The sequence below is a fragment of the Artibeus jamaicensis genome, unplaced genomic scaffold, assembly GCF_021234435.1.
Source record: "Artibeus jamaicensis isolate MK-2021 breed Jamaican fruit bat unplaced genomic scaffold, CSHL_Jam_final contig_866, whole genome shotgun sequence".
Taxonomy (NCBI): Eukaryota; Metazoa; Chordata; class Mammalia; order Chiroptera; family Phyllostomidae; genus Artibeus; species Artibeus jamaicensis.
This window is the reverse complement of record NW_026521994.1, coordinates 93,848-114,107: the sequence shown is the minus strand read 5'-3', so window position 1 is coordinate 114,107 and position 20,260 is coordinate 93,848. Positions and strand designations below refer to the sequence as shown.

Below are 20,260 nucleotides of genomic sequence, written 5' to 3'. Positions count from 1 at the left end.
AAACACAAAAAGCAATGCTAGGTATTACACACACACCATACTTCTAAAAAGTATAAAACCTATATAGAAGCATGTTTATTTCAGATTAGGAGGTTGTGGTGAGAAGAAAGGAAGTCAGATGACCAGGGTAGCATTTTAGCTGTATCTAAAATTTAATTGCTTTTAAAAGAGAAAAAATTGGACTTCCACCAAGATGGAGGCATAGGTGGATAAGCCGTGCCTTCTCACACAACCAAGTTTAGAGACAACTAAATATTAGCAACAGAAAACACAGCCAGAACACAGAAAATTGAACTTTTCGGAAGTCTGTTAACAACAAATTCTTCAGCCTGACCAGTAAGGGGCGAAACCCGCAGCTGGTGGAGGGGGGTTGCACAGGAAAACTCGGTCGGATGGACTCAGGCGCGCGGAATCCAGGCACGGGGAAGCCAGGCGCAGGGTTAGACCTAGTGAGTGACCAAGCGAGCAACCAACAGCGAGGGAGCAGGGCTGCGGGTTGACTGTGGTCGCGCATTTGTGCGCGGATAGACAAGCAAGGGAGTGGGCAAGTGAACCAGGAACCAGCGGGTACCCACAGCGAGTGGCAGGGAGGGCGCCACCATTTCCCTGCTCTGACCCCACCTCCACGTACAGCATCATAACCCAGTGACCCTGAGTGGCCTGGCCCAGGTGAACCACCTAAGGTGCTGCTCCTCACCCAGCGGCCGGAAACAGCAGAGGGGGTCGCCATTTCCCTGCTCTGACCACGCCCCCACATACAGCATCACAACCCAGCTACCTGGGAGTCCAAGGCACCGCTCCTCACACTTAAAGGGCGCAAACAGACCAACAATAGCTCAAAAAGATCTCAAAGTCCCAGAGCCTATAAATCTAAGCCATGAAGAAATGGCAAAACTCTCAGACGCACAGTTTAAAACACTGATCATCAGGATCCTCACAGAACTGGTTGATTTTTTTTTAATATTAAATTTTATTTAGTTACTTTTCAAGTACATTTTTTTTATCTATTTCTCCCATCCCACCCCACCCCACCGCCCGGTCTCACCCCTCCCTCCCATTCCCCCTCACCCAGTCCTCATCTCTGTGTCTTTCATACTTGTTCTTCAAAATCCCTCCCCCTTTTTCCCCTTAAGTTCCCTTCCCTCTCCCCTCTGGTAGCTGCCCACTTGTTCTCTATTTCAGTGTCTTTGTTTTTATTCTGTTTGCTTGTTTGTTTTATTGTTTAGCTTCCTGTCAAAGGTGAGATCATATGGTATTTGTCCTTCAATGCCTGGCCTATTTCACTCAGCATAATGCTTTCCAGTTCCATCCATGTTGTTGCAAAAGGTAGTAGCTCCTTCTTTCTCTCTGCTGCATAGAATTCCATTGTGTATATGTACCACAATTTCTGGATCCATTCGTTTACTGATGGGCACCTAGGTTGCTTCCAACTCTTGGCTATTGTAAATTGTGCTGCTATGAACATTGTGGTGCATAGGTTCTTTGAAATTGTTGTTTTAGGATTCTTGGGGTATAATCCTAGCAGTGGAATTGCTGGGTCAAAAGGCAGGTCAATTTTTATTTTTCTGAGAAAATTCCATACTGTTTTCCATAATGGTTGTACCAGTCTGCAATCCCACCAACAGTGAACTAAGGTCCCTTTTTCCCCACACCCTCTCCAACATTTGTTGTTTGTTGCTTTTGTATATTATAGCCATCCTGACTGGTGTAAAGTGGTATCTCATTGTGGTTTTAATTTGCATCTCTCTGATAGCTAACGATATTGAGCATCTCTTCATGTGTCTCTGGATATTCTGTATGTCCTCTTTAGAGAAGTGTCTGTTCAAGTCCTTTTCCCATTTTTTAATTGGGTTCAATGTCTTCCTAGAGTGGAGTCGTGTAAGTTCTTTGTATCTTTTGGAGATTAAACCTTTGTCTGAGGTATCATTGGCAAATATGTTTTCCCATACAGTTGGTTGTCTTTTTAATTTAATACTGTTTTCTTTAGCCATGCAGAAGCTTTTTATTTTGATGAGATCCCATTTGTTTATTCTTTCCTTTATATTCCTTGCTCTAGGGCACATATCCGTAAAAATGTTGCTGCGTGGAATATCTGAGATTTTCTTGCCAATGTTCTCCTCTAGGACTTTAATGGTGTCATGGCGTATATTTAAGTCTTTTATCCACCTTGAATTTATTTTGGTGTATGGTGTAAGTTGGTGCTCAAGTTTCATTTTTTTTGCACGTAGCTGTCCAGTTCTCCCAACACCATTTGCTGAAGAGGCTATCTTTACTCCATTTTATGTTACTGCCCCCTTTGTCGAATATTAATTGACTGTACAGGGTTGGGTTAATTTCTGGGCTCTCTGTTCTGTTCCATTGGTCTATGTGCCTGTTTTTATGCCAGTACCAGGCTGTTTTGATTACAGTGGCCTTGTAATACAGTTTGATATCAGGTATTGTGATCCCCCCTACTTTGTTCTTCTTTCTCAAAAGAGCAGCTGCTATTCGGGCTCATTTATGATTCCATATAAATTTTTGAAGTGTTTGTTCTATGTCTGTGAAATACGCCATTGGTACTTTTATAGGTATTGCACTGAATCTGTATATTGCTTTGGGTAGTATGGACATTTTGATGATGTTAATTCTTCCAATCCATGAACAAGGTATATGTTTCCATTTGTTTGTGTCTTCCTTGATTTCTTTCTTCAGTGCTGTGTAGTTTTCTGCATACAGGTCTTTTACCTCCTTGGTTAGGTTTATTCCCAGATATTTTATTTTTCTTTTTGCTATATCGAATGGGATTTTTTCCTTGATTTCTGCTTCTTCTGATTCATTGTTTGTATACAAAAATGCCTTTGATTTCTGGATATTGACTTTGTATCCTGCTGTTTTGCCAAACTCATTAATTAGTTTGAGCAGTTTTTTAGTAGAGTCTATAGGATTGTCCATGTACACTATCATGTCATCTGCAAACAGTGACAGTTTTGTTTCCTCCTTTCCTATTTGGATGCCTTTTATTTCCTTTTCCTGCCTGATTGCTGTGGCCAAAACTTCTAATACTATATTGAATAGAAGTGGTGAAAGTGGACATCCTTGTCTTGTTCCTGATCTTAGTGGAAAAGCTTTTAGTTTTTTCCCATTGAGTATGATATTGGCTGTAGGTCTCTCATAAATGGCCTTTATTATATTCAGGAATGTTCCCTCTATTCCCATTTTGCTGAGTGTTTTTATCATAAATGGGTGTTGTACCTTATCAAAAGCTTTTTCCATGTCTATTGATATGATCATGTGGTTTTTGTCTTTGCTTTTGTTTATGTGATGAATTACATTTACTGTTTTGCGAATGTTGAACCATCCTTGCACCCCTGGGATGAATCCTACTTAGTCATGGTGTATAATCTTTTGGATATATTGTTGGATGCGATTTGCCAATATTTTGTTGAGGATTTTAGTGTCTATGTTCATCAGCGATATTGGCCTGAAGTTTTCTTTCTTTGTTGTATCTCTATCTGGTTTTGGAATTAGGATGATGCTGGCTTCATAAAAAGAGTTTGGGAGTTTTCCATCCTTTTGGATTTTTTGGAATAGTCTGTGAAGAATGGGGGTAGCTCTTCCTTAAATGCTTTGTAGAATTCTCCTGTGAATCCATGTGGTCCGGGGCTTTTGTGTGATGGGAGTTTTTTGATTACTGCTTCAATTTCTTTTGCTGTTATTGGTCTATTCAGGTGTTCTACTTCTTTTTCATTGAGTTTTGGGAGATTATATTTTTCTAGAAATGTGTCCATTTCCCCTAGCTTCTCAAATTTCTTGGCATACAGTTCTTCATAGTAATTTCTTACAATCCTTTCTATTTCTGTGGTATCAGTTGTAATCTCTCCTCTTTCATTTCTGATTGTGTTTATTTGTGTCTGTTCCCTTCTTTTCTGGATGAACCTACTTAAAGGCTTGTCTATTTTGTTTATCTTTTCAAAGAACCAACTCCTGGATTCATTGATCTTTAGAATTGTACTTTTAGTCTCTATGTCATTTAGTTCTGCTCTGATCTTAGTTATTTCCTTCCTTCTACTTGCTTTGGGCTGTTTTTTGTTGTTGTTCCTCGAGTTCTTGCAGGCGTAGAGTAAGTTCATTTGTTTGAAATGTTTCTGTTTTTTCTAGGTAGGCCTGTATTGCTATAAACTTCCCTCTCAGGACTGCCTTGGCTGTATCCCATAAGTTTTGGGTTGTTGTGAGATCATTTTCATTTGTTTCCAGAAAGTGTTTGATTTCTTCCCTAATTTCATTCTTGACCCATTCATTGTTTAATAGCATACCGTTCAGTCTCCATGATTTTGGGTGTTTTGGGTTTTTTCCTTTGGGGTTGGTTTCCAGTTTCAGTCCCTTATGGTCAGAGAAAATGCTTGGTATGATTTCAATATTCTTGAATTTGTTGAGGCTTGCTTTGTGCCCTATCATGTGGTCTATCTTTGAGAATGTTCCATGTGCATTTGAAAAGAATGTGTATTTAGCTTCTTTGGGGTGAAGAGCTCTGTATATATCAGTTAGGTCCATTTCATCAAGGGTGTTGTTTAATGCCGCAATGTCTTTGTTGATATTTTGTTTGGAAGATCTGTCCATTTTTGATAGTGGGGTGTTCAAATCCCCCACTATAATTATGTTGCTGTCTATATCTTTCTTAAATTCCTCTAAGATTTTCCTTATATATTTTGGTGCTCCTATGTTGGGTGCATATATATTTATGATGTTAATGTCTTCTTGGTGGATTCTTCCCTTGAGTATTATGAAGTGACCTTCTGGATCACTCTTTATGGCTCTTTTTTTGAAGTCTATTTTGTCTGATATGAGAATTGCTACCCCAGCTTTTTTTTTTCTTGTCCATTTGTTTGGAAAATTTGTTTCCATCCTTTCACTTTTAGTCTGTGATGGTCTTTTGTCCTGAGGTGGGTCTCCTGTAGGCAGCATATGTGTGGGTCATACTTTCTTATCCATGATGCTATTCTGTGTCTTTTGATTGGAGCATTTAATCCATTTACATATAAGGTTATTATTGATAGGTCCTTATTCGGTGCCATTTTTGTACCTGTGTTCCTCTCTGTCTGTCTCTTTTCCTTCCTTTCCTTAAAGCAGACCTTTTAGTAGTTCTTGTAGAGCTGGCTTGGGGGCAGCAAATTCTTTTAGACTTCTTTTGTGTCAGAAGCTCTTTATTTGGCCTTCTATCTTGATTGAGAGCCTTGCTGGGTAAAGTAGCCTTGGTTGTAGGCCTCTGGTTCTCATTACTTGGAATATTTCTTGCCAATATCTTCTTGCTTGGAGTGTTTCCATTGAGAAGTCAGTGGCTAACCTTATTGGGATGCCCTTGTATGTTATTTCTTTTTTTCTCCCTTGCTGCCTTTAAGATTCTCTCTTTGTCTTGGAAGTTTGCCATTTTAATGATGACGTGTCTTGAAGTGGGCCTCCTTGGGTTCCTCTTGAATGGGACTCTGTGTGATTCCTGGATTTGTGTGACTTTTTCTTTTGTCAAATTAGGGAGATTTTCTCTCATTACTCTTTCAAATATGTTTTCTATCCCTTGTTCTTCTTCTTCTCCTTCTGGTATTCCTATTATTCGGATATTATTACGTTTCATATTGTCTTGCATTTCTCTTAATCTCTCTTCATTCTTTCTGAGCCTCTTTTCCCTTTCCTGTTCTTTCTGTGAGATGCTTTCTACTTTGTCCTCCAATTCACTAATCCGATCTTCTGTTTCATCCACCCTATTTTTAATGCTTTCCACTGTGTTTTTTAATTCAGAAATTGTATTCTTCATTTCCTCTTGGCCCTTGCTAATAATTTCCATTTCCTTTTTCATGTTGATATAGTTCACAGTGAGATCATTGTAGCTTCCCTGTAGTTTCTGGTAGCTGATTGTGAGCTCTTTGAACTTCCTGATCACCAGTGCTTTGGATTCAGTATCTGATAGTTGACTTGCCTCTATTTCATCTAACATTCTTTCTGAGGATTCCTCCTTTCCTTTCATTTGGGGATTGTTTCTTTGTCTTCCCATTGTTTGTGAGACTCTTCTTGTTAGCCTCAGCTTCTTAGATTAATCTGTTTTGACACCTGGGTTTATGGTATGAACTTTTGTGGTGGAATGCCTGTGAATTTCAATGGTGCAGCCTCTTTTGGATATCCTGTTGTTCTCTGCTTCCACCTACTCAAATATGCAGCAACCTGTGGCTTCTCTCCTCCAACAATGTGCAATTTGTCTCTCTGACTCTACTATTGGGAGGCCTCTTCTATGGGTCCAGCTCTGGTCTTTTCATATTTTCAAGTTGATTGTGACTCTTGTGGGTAAAAGAAAGAAATGATATGGAAAGAAATAAAAGGAAGAAAGAAAAAAATGGTAGGGGAATGGAAGAAAGAGCAATAAGTTTAGAAAGAAAAGAAAAAGAAATAAAACAGAAAATCCGGGAAAAGAGGACAAAAGTATGGAAAGATGAAACAGTAATAAAGTTTAAAAGAAATAACAGATTACTTTAAAAAAGCAAAAAGATAAAGAAAAGGAATGGAGAAGGAAGAAAGGTAAATAAAAAAAAGAAAGAATAAAAATAAAATAAAGTAAACAAACCAAAAAACGAAAAACGCACAAAAATAATCTCTCAAAAACAACCTCAGAAAAGGGAATGTCACTTGTTGGCTTCAAACTAGCCGAACCGGTTTTTCTGGTTGCAGTTGGCTGAGTGGCCCGGCCCTGGTGAACCACCTAAGGTGCTGCTCCTCACCCAGCGGCCCAAAACAGCAGAGGGGTTCGCCATTTCCCTGCTCTGACCACGCCCCTACAAGCAGCATCACAACCCAGCGACCTGGGAGTCCAAGGCGCTGCTTCTCACACTTAAAGGGCCAGAACAGACCAACAATAGCTCAAGAAGATCTCAAAGCCCCAGAGCATATAAATCTAAGCGATGAAGAAATAGCAAAACTCTCAGACGCACAGTTTAAAACACTGGTCATCAGGATCCTCACAGAACTGGTTGATTATAGCCACATATTAGACAAATATATGAAGGCGAAACTAATTGAAATGAATGGAATTGCACAGGACACCAATAGCAATGAAAAGGAAACTGGGACTCAAATCGATGGAGTGGACCAGAAGGAAGCAAATAATGGCCAAACAGAAAAGAGTCAAGAAGCAAGAATTCAAAGAAATGAAGAGAGTCTTAGGAACCTCCAGGACATCTTTAAACGCACCAACATCTGAATTATACGGGTACCAGAAGGGGGAAAGGCACAGCCACCAGTGGAAAACTTATTTGAACAAATAATAAAGGAGAATTTCCCCAATCTGGCAAAGGAAATAGACTTCCAGGAAATCCAGGAAGCTCAGAGAGTCCCAAAGAAGTTGGACCCAAGAAGAAACACACCCAGGCACATCATAATTACATTACCCAAGACTGAAGATAAGGAGAGAGTCTTAAAAACAGCAAGAGAAAAGGAAACAGTTACCTACAAAAGAGTTCCCATAAGACTATCAGCTGATTTCTCAAAAGAAAACTTACAGGCAAGAAGGGGCTGGAAAGAAGTATTCAAAATCATGAAGGGCAAGAACCTACATCCAAGATTACTTCATCCAGCAAAGTTATCATTTAGAATGGAAGGGCAATAAAGTACTTCCCAGATAAGGTCAAGTTCAAGGAGTTCATCATCACCAAGGCCTTATTATATGAAATGTTAAAGGGACTTATCTAAGAAAAAGAAAATGATCAAAAATATGAACAGTAAAATAACAACAGACTCACAATTATTAAAACTGAACCTAAAAGAAAACAAAAAGAAACTAAGCAAACAACTAGAACAAGACGAGAATCACAGAAACGGACATCACATGGACGGTTAAGAGTGGGGAGGGGAAGGGGAGAATGGGAAAAATGATACAGGGACTAAGAAGCATAAATGGTAGGTACAAAATAGACAGCAGGAGGTTAAGAATAGTATAGGAAGTGGAGAAGCCAAAGAACCTATATGTACAACCCATGGACATGAACTAACGTGGTGGTGGGAGATGTGGGTGGGAGGGAGTGTGCATGGCTGAGGGGGAGTAAGGGGGGAATGGGACAACTTTAATAGCATAATCAAGAAAAATTTTTTAAAGATAAAGTTAAGGGAGGAAATTTAAAAAACAGACAGAAGTTAGTGAAAAGGTCTAATCTACACTTGATCAGAATTCTACAAGAGGAAGAGAGAGAGCTCGCAGGAGAGAGGATTTGAGGAAATTATATTTTAATTATTAATGAGTGGGAATCTGTAGGGCTGATGAAAGACAAGAACTTTTTAGGACGAAGAAGGTAATAAATTCTACATGAGATAAGTGAAAAAATCCACATCTCAAAACATCATGGTGAGTCTGCAGAACAGCAAGAACAAAGGTGACTACCAAGAAAGGAAGACAATTCAAGACTTTCTTTCCTACAGCAACCTTGAAGCCAGAAGATGTAGGTTAATATCTTCAAAGCCTAAGAAAAAATAACTCCAACCTAGATTTCTAACCCTGACAAATGATCTTCCAAAAATGAGGAGGAAATAAAGACATTTTCAGACAAGGAAAAACTGAGAGTTTCTCACCAGCAGACTCTACCTGAAGAAAAGTTGAAAAAATATACTTCACAACTGAGGAAAGTAAATTCCACAAGGAAGGTCTGAGTAGCCATAGTGAGTGAGAGCAGCAGACACATGAGCAAATGTAAATAAACATTGGCTGCATAAAATAATAATCATAAGGTCTTTGACATGTTTTAAAAAAAGAGATATAACTAAACTAATTGATAGTAATAATATACGGACAGAAGGAGGAGAAGGTAAGAGTGTTCAAAAGACTTTGAATTATTCAGGATGGGAAAGTTTTCATTTTACTTTAACTGTGAACTTTGATATGTAAAGCATACATATTAAAATGTCTAGGGAGCCACTTAAGAATATAATTTAACAAATTTTAAACTTGTAGCTGAGAAATGAGAGGAAATGTTCAATTAATCTAAAGGAAAGCAAGAAAGAAAAGCAAAATAAACATACAAAAACTGAAAAAAAAACACCTTTTGTAGAAATAAAGACGAGAAAGCACTAAACAAAGTGGGAGAAAGATGATATGACCCCATGGGAGAGGGCAGTGGAGGGGGCAATGTTGCACCCTCTGAAAGGGGCAGTGTGGGGAACCCTTCAGTGCACACTGAAGATACTTTAAGTGACAATGCCCGAGAAGCAATTAGGGCATCTTAGCTCACCTGCAATGCTGAATAGTCTCCAAGAGTCGCCCACAAACATGTCCTTCAAGAGTATAATTTAAGTGAAAAGAAAAGTATTTGTTAGGTAAGGGCAGAAAACAAGTACTGTAGGTATCCCCACTCGACCTCCAACACATACTACACATTCCAGCCAGTGTGCCTGTGAACATCACATGCTAAGATTTCATTTGCATAAATTTGAGAGTTGAGTTGGAAGATGGTGACTGAATAGGAGGGAGCAGATTCCACTTCCCCCTACACACAGGAGAAAAACCTGGCTGACCTACAGAGGAACAGAGCAAACGGCCAACAGTACCCGAGCATATATGAAAATAAGAGACCAGAAACTGTAGCGGACACTGAAAAACCAGAAGGTAAGGACACTCCTCCAAGACAGGAAGGTCCCAGAGACCAGCACTGAGATGCGGCTGTAGCCCCAGGCCTGTCTGCTGGTGCCCAGCACCAGGCACCCGGCCATCAGCACTCCTCACCAAGCGCTGGATCTACCACAGACTGTTTGGGAGCCACAGCATTGCCATAGAGTCCTTAGGAGAGAGCAGGGTCAACTCCTCCCTCCCTTCCTCCCCAGCCAAACAGGGTTAGAAGTTGCTGGAAGTTGCACAGAGGGGAATAAGAACAAAGAGGCAAACACACAGGGGCCTCAAACAATCGCAGAGTCTGTGGTGGCTGGCTTGGGACAGTTGAGAGCCCTGCAGTGACACTCACTGACACTGATAGTCATGGGTCTGGCTGGAGAATTGGGCTGTACTGAGTGGCAGGCTTGAGTAGGAGGAACTTATTAAAAAATAAAACTGTTTGGGGGATTCCCCTGAGACAGCTGCTTGACCTACTCCCCACCCAGCCAGGCAGTGATTCTGAGATTGTAGGGAAGTTCCTGCCTTTCCCCATAGCACTGGGAAGGGTTCCTGCCCAAACCCATGGGACCGAGGCAGACTGGCTGTTCGGGCACGTATGTGTACCCACACTCCAGCCTATCAGGAGCCCACCAAGACAGTCAGGACAGATGAAATACATCTGCACAGCAAAGGCAACTGTGGCTGGATTTCCTGTCTATCTCTCCCCTGCATGTTTGTTGTTGAGATTAATAGGTGGTGAAATTTTTAGACACTTGCTTTTCAGGTCAAATGATCTGCATAATTCCAATGAAATTGTACAAACTAATTCCTTGGCCAGAGAACAAAGTTCTTCGCTAGTGAAGTAGCCCCTGAATATCTAAAAGTCGATGGAGTAACAGCCCCTCCTGTACCTTGGACAGGAATATATATTAACAAGAAGTAGACAGGCAAAGAGACAGGAGAAGCCAGTTAGCTACTACAAACTAAGCACATAGAAAAGAGTACCAAGGAGTTAGAGTCCATATTAGATAAAGAAACATTTAGACAGAAAGATAGATAGCTAAGTTAGACATCACAAAGGCCTTATAATGAATTTCCAAACCTCTGCTCAGCCTAGTGAACCTTTTGCCCCATGCCAAATTCTAAGACCTTTAATAAACAATAAGACATTCAAACTCTGTACATAGAGCTATTTCAAATTGTCTGATTAATGGCTGTCCTGGTCAAAACAACTTTTCTTTAACATAACTGAAACTATGCAAATTCTTGTACTTTTCCTGGTTACCTCTCTATTGGTTTTTTCTGCTTAACTGATCACACCATGCACCTGTTCCTTTAATGTTATATAACAATCTCTCTAAAAATAAAGCCTAAATCAAATTGTATGAGTTTGGTCAGACCCACAGAGGCTGGCTGTCCTCAGGCATCCAATCGGGTGTCTGACTCATCCTTCGTCAGCTGTGCCATCCATCCTTCCAGAACCCTGAACTCTGCCAAGGCTGGACCCCGACACCAGCCCACAGCAATAACTCCCCAGTAAATAGTGCTCTGAAGAAGACTTGGATTCCCTACCTAAGGTGCTGGGGAGAGGCACAAGACAAGCTCTTGGGAGACTGCTTGCAGGACTGGCTGAGTACACCCTGGGAAGAAAGAAAGGCCACACCAATCGCCCCCTCAGCCTTCTAAAGCCAGCAAGACCAGAAAAACTGGTTTGGTCACTTTGAAACTAACAAGAGGTTGTTTTTTTAGTCTTTTATTTTTTTAATTTGTATTATTGTTTAGCTTTTGATAACTTTTTCCTCTGTTTCCTTCTTTCCCATTTCATTCCTCCATCCTTTCTTTCCAATTTTCTCTCTTTTTCCTTACTTCTCCTGCATTTTTTTTCTCTAATACCCACAAGTGAGACAAAATACTTGGAACTGTGAAAGGACAAGAGTTGGACCAAAGAGAAGGCATCTCAAAAGTTGAGACAGTGAGACAAATTTCACTTTGCTATTACAGAGAAACTACAAGCTACTGAACATTTGTATTATTTTTTCATTATTCTTACACCGTTTATTTCTATAGTATTTTTGTACACCTCTTCTTTCTCTATAGTCTTCTAAGCTTGCCTTGTTATATTGTATCATTTGGCAGGTGTAGTCTTCCACAGTGTATTGCTAATTTACTGTCCTTCATGTCACTTGTGTTCCTTTAGCACACTACTCAAAGTTCTATACCCCTATTCATGTTATCCAGATCACATAGATTCTGTCATATGATTATTGCTCTAATATGATTGTAAATAATAACTGATCCATACAATTGTAAATACTTCACAGCACCCCTACCAGATCTTAGCCAATTTCATTGTTCTCTGAACTCTGTTACTGTAGTGGTTAACTCTATTCTCTCACACACTACACCTATTTACTACACCTTACTCTCACCTTACCTCAGAATGTGACCTCCCAAAACCTCACTGCTTTCTAAATCCAACTCACAATCCTTCCTGAACAAACAAGAGTCTTATCTTCTTTCCATCCCTTCTTAAAAGTGGGTAGTTGGGTGGAAAATCACGGTTAACAATGTACATAGCCAAAGGATCTCTCACCTCTTCTCTACTGGCTGCTACGGTAAATATCATAGAATACTCACCTGCTGTCATAAACCGGTTTGCCCTCCCCTCCAACAAATCACAAAAAAAGAGTAAGTGAAAGTGGTGAACACCAGGATACCCAAGGGAAGAGGAAACCCAAAAACAAAGGAACCACCAACAGATAACAACAGAAGAAGATGAAGGAAGAAGTGGAAACCACACAAACCTCAATCCAGGACCTATCTGGAAATACAACTAAATAGTGGAGAAACTACCCAGTATAAACAACTGAACAAGAGTAAAAGAAAATCCTGAAAACCTTGTGCACAAGGAAGCACTAGCTTCAACACAATCTGCCCTCACCAGCACAACAAACTATAAGAGGTGTTGGACACAGTGACCATCAGTTCACAAACTGGTGGGAAGGTCCCACAATAGAAAGACCCCCAAATGATCCAAACCCAAAGACAACCACAGAGCCAACTAAAAGGACAGCCCCAGACCAGTGAGCTTTGGAGATCAAGGAGACCACACCACTAAATCTCATAGGTATTCTACCACAGAAGTTCACACCATAAACCCAAGAAGCCAGGACAAATCAATTTAAGAAGCTGAAGCTAACAAGAAGAGTCTCACAAACAATGGGCAGACAAAGAAACAACCCCCCAATGAAAGGAAAGGAGGAAGCCTCAGAAAGAATGCTAGATGAAATAGTGGCAAGCCAGCTATCAGATATTGAATTCCAACTACTGGCTATCAGGAAGTACAAAGAGCTCACAGTGAGCTACCAGAAACTACAAGGGAACTACAGTTAACTCACTGCAAACTATATCAACATGAAAAAGGAAATAGAAACTATAAATGAGGGCCAAAAGAAAATGAGGAATAAAATTTCTGAACTGAAGAACACAGTAGAAAAATCCCTCATGTTGGTGGCAGAGAGCAGATGTTGATCAGATCTGAGATCCTGTCATGGTGGAGGCCACCTCAAGGTTCAGCTTTAGTCTGAATCCCAACCCTGACACATCCTAACTATGACCATAGGCAATGTGCTCGGCCTCTCTAAGCTCAGGTGCCTTATCTGAACAATGGGAACAAGAGTGCCCTCCTTGGAGAGATGTAATGAAGACTGAATGATTTAACAGATAATCCCCAAAGGCCCATTAAGGGCACCTAAGAAATGTGAGATTTATCTTGAGTTGCTCCAGAAAGTAAGCCTTCAGTTCTGTCTGGCTTCTCAGTCGTGGGACATGGTTATGTACTCTTAGTGTGTGCATGTGAGCTTTGCCAAATCCACCCACTGGTATTGCAATAGGATCATTCTACTCTGACACTCACTACAGCTCCCAAGTTTTGGGGAACTCACTGGTTTTCTGCTGCCATGTGTATGATCAGTCTTCTTTGTTCTCCCTGCCATATAGGAATCAAAATCACCCTTTTTTTGTATGGTCTTCACCACAATCCGAAGGTGTGGCCCAATCCAGAGGTAGGATGGCTGTGGGAGGAAGGTTGGCTTGATTTCTCTAGGCCAACACCTCCTCCTCTTTCCAGCCCCAAGAGTCCTGTGCCCTCTTGCATTGGAAGGAGGGGCTTGACCCTCCCTGTCCTGACCCTGGTCCTCTCTCTGCAGGTGTTTGACCCTTCCCGTTTTGCACCAGGTTCTGATCTACACAGCCATGCTTTCCTGCCCTTCTCAGGAGGATCCAGGTGAGCCATCATGTACTTGGGGATGCCCCACCACCACATGGGGACCCCGAAGTTTGTGACCTCCTACTTTCATATGTGGTGCCCGAACATATGCCTTTCTATGCTGGTGTGTTGTGAAGGTGGCACTCGTCTATATGCACAGAACAACCATGACATATCAGGCCACCACACACACACTTTACCCACTGACTTTCTCCCAAACACTTGATTGTCCTTAAGTTTATGATTTTTGCCAATGTTGGACTATGTAGACAGTGGAACTATGGTATATAAATCCCATATCATACATAGGATCTTTCCAACTGAACCAAGCTGTTATGCTTATGTGAATATTACTATGCAGTAAAGCCTTTGCTGGGATAGGCAGCAAAAACAGAGAGGCTTGTATTGGTCTCAAACTCTTCAAACAGTTCCTTTCCCGATTTCCCACCCACAATTCAGTGTCAGCTGTTCTTCTAAACTTCAGTTATTCTGGTGTCTTTCTCACTTCAGGAATACAACTTCTCAAATGTAAAATTTTCCATAAAAATTAAGCTTCCACTCACTTTTATTCACTACCAGTACACATAAAACAGAATTTCCCCTCTCTTCTCACAGGGCAGGGCAGCCAATGCCTCACTTACATCACTGATATGCCACTCACTCTATCTGCAATATTTGCTTGTGTTTCGATTTCCAGCCACCTGCCTCTCCTGATGGTTCAAGCCCTGTTCATAAATGGTGCAGAGCGAGGTGTTTTACACCAATGTATGCATTCTTGCTTTTGCAATCTGCCCCCACAAAAGATTAACTGCACATTAGCATTCACATAACCAGATTGCTTTTCCAGTTGACAGAATTGTTTATGCAGATGGGATTATTTCCAGAACCCCCACATCTACACTTCCCAATGTTTAGGAAAAAGCATAAAACTAAGAACAACCACTTCTTTTGAGAGCAAACCCACGATTTGGTATATGACACACAACATTTGAAAGGTTCCTGGTGTGTAAAATATAAAGCATCCTTGAAATAGCTGTTGAGCTGGACAATTACACCCCAGAAGGGCTGCTGTTGGAAAATCTGCAGACTAAAAAAAACTTCCTGTAATATAGTAATGTCCTTAACCTTTGTACTGGCTCAGCAACAAGCTTTTTTGTGAATTCTTCAAATGCTGAATCAACTTGTACAGAATAGGCTCTAAACAAATCCTTGCAGGGGTTGATTGGCCCTAGCCTTTGCTTTCTCCCAGGATTGAGTCTTTTCCTCCTAGACCATGGCTGCAAGTCATATGCCTGCCACTAGAGGACAGGCGAGCCCTAGGAAGCTCAATTCCTAGTTCAGAACTTGTATTTTATCTTTTTTCCAATTTTAATTTACTTTTACAATTCAATTAACTTCATTCAAGTATACATGTTTTCTTAAGTCTGTCTTTGTGTACAAAGTCTTGTGCCACGAGATGGGAAAGACACTGTTCCTGCCCCCAGGTGTTCCCAGTCAAGAAACAAGCCATCTACTGAAGACACTTCATTCATTCCTTCTTTCCTTCACTCATTCATTCACTCAGTGAGCAGAGTGTTGAATGTTCTGTTTTCTGCACTATCCTAGGCATTAGACTGTGATGTGTCCTTCAAATAAAACACTAATGGTGCCTTGGGCATCTGGGTAAGAAGAAGTACAGGCAGTGAAGGTGTGAGGGTTATGTCCTTGGACTTAACCTTGAGCATGTGGTAGGCAGAGGTGGAGGGAGGGCCTGTCTGTGATTCAACCACATGAGCTCACTTAGGAAGTGAAGCTGGACAAGTGAGAGGTGAGTGAAGCAACAGTCCATGAAGGATTAATGCCAGATGAAGCACTTGGACATGTTGTCCCTATGATGGGGGCATGGAAGGGACTTCAGTGCACAGGGGAGGGGATTCAGGAGACAGAGAAGTGCAGGTGTGGGGACTGATGAATGTCAAGGAGGGACATTTCTGCAGTAGGACAGAAAGGCTACAGAAGCTGGTGGACTGAAGAGACAACAGAGTGGCAGGAGTCTGGACCATGGATTGGGAAGCAGGTGGTGCAACTGGTTGAATGTCGCTAATCCCTGGTTGCCCCTGCAGCTTCCTCATTGCCAGTTGGATTTCCTTACACAAACCTGTCTCTCCTTCTCTGTGAGGATGAAGATCCTGACATCCCCCTATATAGTGAGGACCTAAGAGTATGACCCACCCCACTCCATATCACACCCTGACCTGGCCCCCTCATTGTGAAATTAGAAACTGGTTGTGGTAGGAGAAAACAAATTAATAACTTTTCAATCATTCATTTGACTTCACTTGGTGGGTTAGGGCAATGACCTTCCCCTCTTAGGATTTCATGCCTCCTACAGAAGTAGGAGTTAGAAACTATGCCTAATACAGAGATAGGGTTTGTCAAAGTTCAAGTACAGAATGTGAAGCAAGACCAGAGGGATAGAAGTGGGCGTGTCCTAAAAACAAAGGGGAATGGATTGAGTCACATCAAATGCCCTGTTTCTTAGCAAGGACTCAGCAGCCAATGGCTGCCCAGCTGAAAACAGGGTTTAAGGCCAGTTCTCATGTCATCTCTCCTCCCTGGCACAGGAACTGCATTGGGAAGAATTTTGCCATGAAGGAGCTGAAGGTGGCCGTGGCATTGACCCTGCTTCGCTTTGAGCTGGCGGTGGATCCATTTAGAGTCCCCATCCCAGTATCAAAAGTTGTTCTGAGTTCCAAGAATGGAATCCACCTGCAGCTCAGAAAGCTCCACTAATCCGTTTTGGGACAAGAGCAAGCTCTGAGGATCTCCTTCCTGCCATCCTGTCTCCCTGTTACATGATGCCATCCTCTGGGTTTCTAACGAAGTCCTGCTTCTCACATGCCATTCTCCATCACCTCCCCCTCTGGTCCTCTGTCTGCCCCTCCAATCTGCCATTTTCACTTTCTTCCTGCTTGTCTTCCCTGTATAGTTTCCTTTACATGCTATAATAAATTACCGTAACCTCAGTGACAGAACACACCACAAATCTTCTCTTAGCATCTGGATTCATAAGTCTGAAGTGTGTTTCACAGGATCACCTCGAGGTGTTGTTCGGGCCACACCACCTACAGGGCTCAAGGAGACAACCCCTGTGTTGGTCATTCCAGCATCTAGAGCTGCCTTATTACATCCCTTGTCTCCTGGAGCCTTCTTCTGTACACAAATCCAGCAGCACCTCCGATGTCCTTTCTGCTTCTGTCTTCACATTGCCTTCTCTCTTATGAGGACACTTGTAACTACATGGACTCACTCAGATAAGAGGACATAGTTACATCTTGTAGGGATTAGACGCTGGACATCTTTTGAGCTGTCTTTCTGCCTAATGGGTCCCTAGTGACTGCCATCAGCCATGTTCCCAGTTCCCTTCTGTGTGTTTCCTGTACACCCATTTATCAATCTCATACCCTCTCCTTCTATCTCCCTTCCCAGAATACAGCTCACACTGTCATGCCTTGGGAGGAGCTGGATGGAGAGCAGCAAGAAAGATGGGGTTGGGGAGAGAGACAAGACTAAGCAGGGAGATAATATCTGCTCTGAGGTGCCAAAACCCATCACCTCAGAGCCCAGAGAGGGGATAGCTGTCCAGGAGGGATTGGGGAAGCCCAGGTGGGCAGACATGTGTGTCCTATCAGAGAGGATGCCAGCAAACAGCTGGCAATGCCTTTCCCCCAGGACAGGCCCTACATCTCTGCTCAGCTGCCTTCAAGGCAGAGGGGCTTCTTCACCCCTGCCACATTTGGTGACAAAGTGGGTCATGGTTCTCTGACTCTGGGCTCTGTTCCTTTTGTGTTCCTCCATCACCCTGTCTCAGCCCAGCCCTGTTCTCTTGCTGGTTCCAAACACTGGTTCTCCTCCTGTCCAACCCTAGCCATTCCTAACCTAGGGCCCTGGATGCATACACAGACCTCTCCAGGCACCCTCTGCCTGTGGTGGAGGCACCGACTCTGCCTCCCCAAAGTGCTTCTCTCTGACTCTGTCCCTGCAGCCAGGATCTCCCACCCCAGTCCCCTGGCCTCCTGGGTCACTGGGGTAGTTCAGCCCTGCTTTAAGGAGGAGCATGGTGAGCACCAAGTGCTTGACAGAGATATAGAGCAGGAAAGGGAGCTGGGAGCATCCTGAGTAGGATGTTTGGCAGGTCCCCTGACATGAGGTGGTGCAGAAGGGCTCAGTGACCATGATCAGAGAGCACAGGACAATGGGAACTTGGAAATCTGGGTGGTCAGCCACGTTGACATACTCTAACCACAGCATTCCTAGGTTAGAGTAGCCAGTTGTTCAGCCATTTGACGTACTCTAACCACAGCATTCCAAGGCAGTGAGAAGGACCAGGGAGATTCCCTACTGGCTCCCAGCAATAAGAAAAACCCAGGCTGAGTCCAGGTTCACATACACAGATGCCTGACGCTTACATAGACACACTCCTGGGCAGTTACTCCTGTGTGTGCCCTTGTACACTGTAACAAGGTAAATGGAGAAACCAGGACTCCATCTCCAGAAACAGAGGAGGGGTGGAGTTGCAGACCCTTGTTTTCCCCTGGCAACTAGGGAGTTACATGCAGCTGTTTGCAGGAGATTCACTTTATAAAGGGGCAGGATGCAGAAATCAATCTCCTCCTTTGATATCCCCTCTTCTTGGAAAAGTAGGAAGTCCTGGACCTGGACCTTAGGGGCTGTAGAAGGGGAAGGGATGAGGTGCTACCTGTTAGGAGCAGGACCCTGAACTCTCAGCTTCAACATTTAAAACTCATTACAACACAGCACAGTTCTGTTAAGGGCAGACCCCTAGCCTCCCAAACCAACTCGCTCCCCCTCCTTATCACAGGCCTCAGGTTCACCACCAGTCCTGTGGTGGGGGGAGGTGGGTGGGGAGGTGACCAGTGCCTGGCAAGGGTTGCCAGTGCAAGCCCTTCCAGTGGCGGCAGGAAGAGCACAGGCACACCAGGAGTAGGAAACCTGGGTGCACACACTCCAAAAGATGCCTGAAGCGAAACAGGGACTACACAGCAGCTAACCCACCTACATTTATCATGCTTTCTGATGGGGGAAGAGGTTCCTGGCACAACCAAAAACTGAACTGGCAGAGGGTGACAGAAGATTTTTCGTAGTGTGTCTTAGAACAAAGTTAATATTCCTTCTTTAGTCATACATAGCTTCTTCTTGAGTTATTTTTTGTTCTTGTGTGTATGTGGTATTGCTGTGACAAATATTTAAATAGCCTTTCTTGATTGTTAAATTAAAAATTTCTTTCTTTTCCACCAATCGCTGTGTTTAGAGTTTTGCCTCACAGGCAGCGAGCAGAAGGACCCACGCCACCAGTCAGGTAACAACACCACACTGTACCACACACATGCACCAGAGCTCAGGATCAGAGGACACAGCAGGGTGTGCTAGAGAGCTGGAAGCATGAGGTGGACTCATCTCTGGTGCTCTCAGGTCCCCAGCCTCTGCCCTCCCCTCCCACGTGGAGCCTCCCCTTTCCCTCAGAGCTCTCAGCTCTGTTTCTCACCAACAGGAGTCTTCAAACAGAATCAGTACTACCTGTGGAGCCTTGGTCAAAAGGGCCCAGAATCAGGAGCTCACTCAGGCTCCTCCCTGATGACCATCTTGGCAGGTTCCTTCCCTTAATATTGAAGAGGGATGATGGCCTCATCCAATCCTGACTCACAGGCCTCCTGACAGTCCAAAAAAGAGACTTGGGGGCACCACCCATGGACTAAACTTAGTTGTGACCACTGGACCCAGTTCCCAGCTAAGAGCTGTTGAACCATTTTCTTCAGTTGTGTAGAGAGAGGTCTGTCCGGGGCCAGGACACAGGAGAATGATGCTGGCATGGTGAACACTCTGACTAAGGTTTCCGAATCCCAGACTTAGGTGCACAGTGAGTTGTAGGTCTTAACAGGACTTTGCAAGAGTGAGCAGGGGCTCAGGGCCCAGCTTCCAGGGCTGTGGAATCAATAGGAAGAACGTGTCTGCAGGTGGTCCCTCCTCAGAGCAACATAGAAAGGTCCCCATGTCCCCGGCCTGAATTCTCCTCTTTTGTCCCTCCCTTGGTGTCAGGTGCCCTCTCTCCATACCTGTCTCATTCCTGGATTGCAGTTCACTAATGGCCTTAGACCTTTGTTGGGGACCCCTCTATGTGGTTTCCAAGACTGCACGCATGGGAGAGCAAACCCTGAAAGGAGCTAGTAAGTCTCCCTGGAAAACCAGGTAAAAATGCAGGTGGCACACACAACATGACTCTGACACCAAAGGTCCCTGTGGGTTCAGGCCTGATAAATACATTGTATCCTATGAGGCTTATTCTGTTTCATATAGCCCTGTAGATGCAAACTAGATGTTTAAGTTCAAGGCATAAGCAGTAA

The 20,260-nt window shown here is 43.0% G+C and overlaps 1 protein-coding gene across 1 annotated transcript; it reads left to right on the top strand.

Moving 5' to 3' along the window:
* Window positions 1-13,536: 13,536 nt before the first annotated feature.
* LOC128628603 (cytochrome P450 4A7-like) lies at window positions 13,537-18,426 on the top strand. The gene is made up of 3 exons (XM_053673448.1): window positions 13,537-13,656; window positions 13,801-13,877; window positions 16,463-18,426. The coding sequence occupies exons 1-3, from the start codon at window positions 13,552-13,554 to the stop codon at window positions 16,629-16,631; spliced, it is 351 nt and encodes a 116-aa protein (XP_053529423.1). The 5' UTR covers window positions 13,537-13,551; the 3' UTR covers window positions 16,632-18,426.
* The last annotated feature ends 1,834 nt before the right edge of the window (window positions 18,427-20,260 follow it).

Excerpts from the sequence above, each read along its gene's own strand:
- LOC128628603 (XM_053673448.1), top strand. The coding sequence starts at position 13,552 with ATGTGTATGATCAGTCTTCTTTGTTCTCCCTGCCATATAGGAATCAAA. Across the intron at positions 13,657-13,800 it reads AGGTGTGGCCCAATCCAGAG|GTGTTTGACCCTTCCCGTTT; the intron begins GTAGGATGGCTG and ends CTCTCTCTGCAG. Across the intron at positions 13,878-16,462 it reads CCCTTCTCAGGAGGATCCAG|GAACTGCATTGGGAAGAATT; the intron begins GTGAGCCATCAT and ends TCCCTGGCACAG.